Consider the following 6,242-nt stretch of genomic DNA (forward strand, 5'->3'; position numbering starts at 1 on the left):
GGCAGGAGAATTGCCTGAACCCGGGAGGCGGGGGTTGCGGTGAGCCGAGATCGCGCCATTGCACTCCAGCCTGGGTAACAAGAGTGAAACTCCGTCTCAAAAAAAAAAAAAACATTTAAACTCTTGTCAGTCAAAACTCATCTGAATATATTTCATTAGTTGTCCCTTTGTTGTTGTTTTTATATTCTAGAACTTAGGAAGTTAGTATACCTTCCATTTCTTATCCTTTCCCCATCTCCCCCTCCTAGAAGTGTTTTTTTTATTTTGGCATTTGTTTCTATTCTGTTTTCATTTTCTCTGTTTGTGTTTTCCATTTTTGGTCCCTTTAAATCAGTATGCCTTCCTGGGATCATAAATAATGCAAGACAAAGCTTATTGGAAAGATTTAAAATATTATACTTCAGTATGAAAATTAAGTATTTTTTTTTCCTCTGCTCAGTCTTTTATATTTGCCACTGGAGTTGCAAAATTGGGAGAGTCACATCAATCATTAAATATTCGTAACACGTAATTCACTGCAATTCTCATTTTTAAAATACATAATTTATATAATTAATATATAATAATTTAACTTCAGTAAATGACTTTTTTCTTATATATGGTCTATCCATTTTTACTGATAGACGGAATCAGCAGGAATTCAGCGAGCACAGATTCAGAAAGAACTTTGGCGAATTCAAGATGTCATGGAAGGACTGAGTAAACACAAGCAGCAAAGAGGTGCTACAGAAATAGGTAAATTAGCTTTGCATTTTGTTTTGTGACTGACCACAGTATTACAGTCATGTGTCACTTAGTGACAGATTACGTTCTGAGAAATGCATTGTTAGGTCATTGTCTTGTGCAATCACAGTGCACTTAAACAAACCTAGATGGTATGGCCTACTACACACCTAGGTTATTAGGTATAGCCTGTTGTTTCTAGGTTGCAAACCAGCATGTGACTGTATGTACCGAATACTACAGACAGTTGTAACACAATGTTATTTGTATATCTAGACATAGAAAAGGTAATGTGTTGGTCAGGTATGGTGGTGCACACCTATGGTCTCAGCTACTTGGGAGGCTGAGGCAAGAGAATCTCTTGAACCCAAATTTAAAAAAATATATACATGACATGAAATTGTTCTTTTGGCCAGGAGTGGTGGCTCACACCTGTAATCACAGCACTTTGGGAGGCCGAGGCAAGTGGATCAGGTCAGGAATTTGAGACCAGCCTGACCAACATGGTGAAACCCCATCTCTACTGAAAATACAAAAATTAGCCAGGCATGGTGGCACATGCCTGTAATCCCAGCTACTCAGGAAGCTGAGGCAGGAGAATTGCTTGAACCTAGGAGGCGGAGGTTGCAGTGAGCCGAGATCATGCTACTGCACTCCAGCTTGGCCAACAAGAGCAAAACTCCATCTCAGAAAAAAGGAAAGAAAGAAATTGATTTTTTTTTAGCTGTATATGGTGGCTCATGCCTGTGATCCCAGCACTTTGAGAGGCTGAGGCAGGTGTATCACTTCAGGTCAGGAGTTCGAGACCAGCCCGGCCAACAGGGTGAAACCCCACCTCTACTAAAAATACAAAAATTAGCTGAGCATGGTGGTGCACACCTCTAGTCCCAGCTATGGGAGACTGACGCACAAGAATTGCTTAAACCCGGGAGGCAGAGGTTGCAGTGAGCTGAGATCACACCACTATACTTTAGCTTGGGCAACAGAGCAAGAACTTTGTCTTAACAAAAAAGAATCTAACCATTGTCCTCATAGAAAAACTTAAAAGAAAAAAAAAAAAGAAATTGTTATTTTTTATAGTGTTAGATTTGTTTAATATAGCTACATTTTCTAACATTTCTAGGCATGATAGGATCAAAGCCTTTCTCAACAGTTAAGTACAAAAATGAGGTAAGTTTGGATTGTTTTTCTAACTATAAATTACTTTTAATGCTTCAGACATAAACTAGAAGTAATTGTCTTCTCTAATCTTAGTAACAAAAAATATTTTTAAAATATATTGAATAGGTATTGTTTTAATCTTGAAATTTTATTGGGTCAGTAATTTGGTGCTTCTAATATGTGATTTTTCTTCCCTTTTTTAATGGAAAAAAATGGAATCTCTGCTTTTTATCTATGTTAGAACTTTAACATTGTACTTTTTCTAATCTAAGTAATTTTTGAATACTTATTGTTTCTTATGTAAAATTTAAAGAGTGATTGATAGATAACTTGACTGTGTGTCATCATAGCATAAAGAAATAACTACAAAGAGATACTGTCAACCTAACCAAAAGAATCTATTATTTTGAATTTTGTGTAAAAGCCAGTCAAAGAGATGACTTTTTTTTTTCTTCTCTTAAAAATTGTGGGGCCAGGTACAGTGGTTCATGCCTATAATCCCAGCACCTCAGGAGGCCAAAGCAGGACGCTGGCTTGAGCTCAGGAGTTTGAGACCAGCGTGCTAAACATAGCAAGACCCCCGTCTCTACAAAACATTAAAAGATTAACCAGGCATGGTGTTCCTATAGTCCTAACTACTTGGGAAGCTGAGGCAGGAGGATCCCTTGAACCCAGGAGTTCAAGGGTGTAATGAGCTATGTGTAATCAAACCACTGCAATATAGTGAGACCCCATCTCTACAAAATAAATACATAAATAAGATAAATTGAAAATATGAGTAGGATTTTAAAATCAGTTTTTTCCTTCTAGTTTCAAAATGAAACCCAGTAATTAGTTTTACACAGCAGTCTTTTTCAATGTTGAGCTTCAGTGTGAAGCTAACCTATATATTACAGGAAAGAATTAGATATAATTTTATGTTAAATTCCCATTATTGGCGATGATAAAAATTGTCAATTTTACTTTTCATTATTAGACTTTTGGCTTGGCAGTGTCCCTTTTAGTATCTTAAAATAAATTTAAGTTAATATACCATTGCAAAGAATTTAGATATGCTTAATTCAATCTGCTTACCTAAATAAGGTGACTGTTCTACAATCTTTAGGAAGAGGAAGTAGTCCCACCTCGTCCTCCACTTCCTCGGTCCTATGACTTTACAGAGCAGCCTCCCATAATCCCCCCTCTGCCCAGTGATAGCAGCTCCTTGCTCTGTTATAGCAGGGGCCCAGTTCATCTGCCTGAAGAAAAGAAGATGTATCAAGTTCAAGGATATCCAAGAAATGGATCTCACTGTGTAAGTGGCTGGAATAGCCACAGAATAATCAATCATACATGTCCTCTCATTTTTGAAAATTTATTTTACACTCAAAATTTTTTTTATTTTAACCTTTATAACCTCATTTTTAGCCAGCAGTTTTTGGTTTATATATAATTTTATCATTTGTGTCTTTCCTGTTTTGGTTTTTCCTATTCTCATTTTTAAATATTTTTATAATTTCAATATTTCATAATTTCATAGCATTTTTCATATTTTTATAAAGTGGTAACTTTCCCCATGATGAAGGAGCCATATATCGATTCAGGATATTAGAGGCAAAATTATACCTTAGATCAGAAAGAAGGGAGAAAGAAAAAGACCGTTAGTAGGAATGGTAAAGGGGCTGAGATGTGGGCATTTTGGTCTAGGAAAACTATTCAAAGAATATTTCTGAGGATGTTGCTAGGGAGAGATGTCACCCTTGAAAATGGGAAATACATTTAGGGTTAAGCAAATAATGTAGGATGTAATAAGCAAAGAGAATAAGGAAATAGGAATTGAGCAAATTTGAGAACAACAAAAATTCTGTGACAAGAATGTTAGTGCTGGGATGAGCCTCACTTAGACCACCTTCTGAATGAAAATTTATTGAGTTAATATAATTATTTTTAGCCCTCAATTATTTCATAATAAAAATGTGACTTTGTTCCCAAGAGAAACAGAAATACTGTTTTGTTTTGTTTTGTTTTTGTTTTTGTTTTGTTTTGTTTTTTGAGACAGGGTCTCACTCTGTTGCCTGGACTGGAGAGCAGTGGCACAGTCTCTGCTCACTGCAAGCTCTGCCTCCTGAGTTCAAGTGATTCTCCTGCCTCAGCCTTCCGAATGGCTGGGATTATAGGCGTGCACCACCATGCCCAGCTAATTTTTGTATTTTTAGTAGAGACAAGGTTTCACCATGTTGGCCAAGCTGGTCTCAAACTCCTGGCCTCGGGTGATACACCCGCCTTGGCCTCCCAAAGTGCTGGGATTACAGTTGTAAGCTACCTTACTCAGCCAAAAATATTCTTCATTAAAACAAAGTTTTGCCACTTAAAAATTTTTCAAATTTCTTCTTTCTATGTAGTTGTGACATAGGTATATATCCCAGATGGCTCACTAGGGGTACTAACTTTTAGAGTTTGATTTGTATCTTTAGCAGGAAACATTTTAAAAGAAACTTTTAGCAGGTTTTTTTGTGTAATTACATGTCTTCCTTTCAAGGGTCCAGATTATAGACTCTACAAGAGTGAACCAGAGTTAACAACAGTGGCAGAAGTTGATGAATCTAATGGAGAAGAAAAACCAGAACCTGTTTCAGAGATAGAAACTTCAGTTGTTAAAGGTCAGCATTTGTAATGTGTTTTACCTCTTGTTTTTTTGTTTTTTGAAGACCATTTACTGCTGAAATAACAGTAAATTCCGTTTACATGTTGACTCATTACATATATGAGTTCAACCCTTTATCTGAAACCTTTGGAATCTGATGGGTTTCTGAATTAAGAAATTTTCAGATAGTAAAAGTTAAAATGGCCCATAAATGATATGTGTCATCTCAGCTAGGAAGAGGAAGCACTCTTTTTTTTTAGTACTGTTTCTACAATATTCATTCCAAGTGCCATAAGTAAATGCTAAAAATAAAAGACAGCTGGGCGTGGTGGTGCATGCCTGTATCCCAGCTACCCAGGAGGCTGAGGCAGGAGAATCGCTGGAACCCAGGAGGTAGAGGCTGCAGTGAGCCGAGATCACATCACTGCACTGCATCCTGGGCAACAAAACAAGACTCCGTCTCAAAATAAATAGATAAAAATAAAAATAGTCCAGGCGCGATGGCTCACATCTGTAATCTCAGCACTTTGGGAGGCCAAGGTGGGTGGATCACCTAAGGTCAGGCGTCCAAGACCAGCCTGGCCAACATGGCAAAACTCCATCTCTACTAAAATACACCAGGCCGGGTGTGGTGGCTCACACCTGTAATCCCAGCAGCACATTGGGAGGCAGAGGCAAGTGGATCACCCAAGATAGGAAGTTCCAGACCAGCCTGGGCAAATACCCAAAAGGTATTTGGGGCCAAGCGCAGTGACTCACACCTGTAATCACAGCACTTTGAGAGTCCAAGGCAGGTGGATCACAAGGTCAAGAGATTGAGACCGTTCTGGCCAACATGGTGAAATCCCGTCTCTACTAAAAATACAAAAATTAGCCGGGCATGGTGGTACATACCTGTAATCCCAGCTACTTGGGAGGCTGAGGCAGAAGAATCACTTGAACCTGGGAGGCGGAGGTTGCAGTGAGCCAAGATTGTGCCATTGCACTCCAGCCTGGACAACAAGAGTGAAACTCCGTCTAGAAGAAAAAATATTTGGTTTTTTTAAAAGCATACAACTATTTGACAACAATAGCATGTAAATCAGGAGAAAGTTTATTGGTGTTAATATGCTTTAATATCTTTGTTTCCTTCTGAATCATGGTAATCATCTTGATTAACTTTCAACTTTAAAAAGTTTAAGTATGCATGCTAGGGTATAAGATAAAAGAAATTGTTGAGATTTTAGAGAGCTGTGATTGTGCCACTTACACTTCAGCCTGAACAGCAGAGCAAGACTCTGTTTCAGAGTAAAAAAAAGGTAAAAGAAATAGACTGTATGGCTTCAAAACTAGTAGGGAGACAAATGGAAGGAGAGAAAGATAATCCAAAACAGGAAAGAAGTTGGAGAAAATGCAAAGAAAAAAAATACGTTGGTACAAATAAATCTAAATAACTGCCAATTGCAACAAATATAATTGGACTGAATGCTTTGCTTAAGAAGATTGGCTGAGGCTGAGGGTGGTGGCTCACACCTGTAATCCCAGTACTTTTGGAGGCCGACGTGGGCAGATCCCCAGAGGTCAGGAGTTCCAGACCAACCTCACCAATATGGTGAAACCCTGTCTCTACTAAAAATACAAAACTAGGGCTGGGCGCGGTGGCTCAAGCCTGTAATCCCAGCACTTTGGGAGGCCGAGGCGGGTGGATCACAAGGTCAAGAGATCGAGACCATCCTGGTCAACATGGTGAAACCCC

At 38.4% G+C, this 6,242-nt stretch overlaps 1 protein-coding gene across 1 annotated transcript in view; it reads left to right on the forward strand.

Moving 5' to 3' along the window:
• PLEKHA5 (pleckstrin homology domain containing A5) overlaps positions 1-6,242 on the forward strand; it is a 240,820-nt gene that overhangs the window by 213,498 nt on the left and 21,080 nt on the right. The window contains exons 20-22 of the mRNA XM_037738513.1: positions 624-735; positions 1,847-1,893; positions 4,403-4,523. Coding sequence (XP_037594441.1) covers positions 624-735; positions 1,847-1,893; positions 4,403-4,523 — 280 coding nt within the window. The remainder of the gene's footprint in view (positions 1-623; positions 736-1,846; positions 1,894-4,402; positions 4,524-6,242) is intronic.

Source organism: Cebus imitator, unplaced genomic scaffold, assembly GCF_001604975.1.
Source record: "Cebus imitator isolate Cc_AM_T3 unplaced genomic scaffold, Cebus_imitator-1.0 Scaffold2, whole genome shotgun sequence".
Taxonomy (NCBI): Eukaryota; Metazoa; Chordata; class Mammalia; order Primates; family Cebidae; genus Cebus; species Cebus imitator.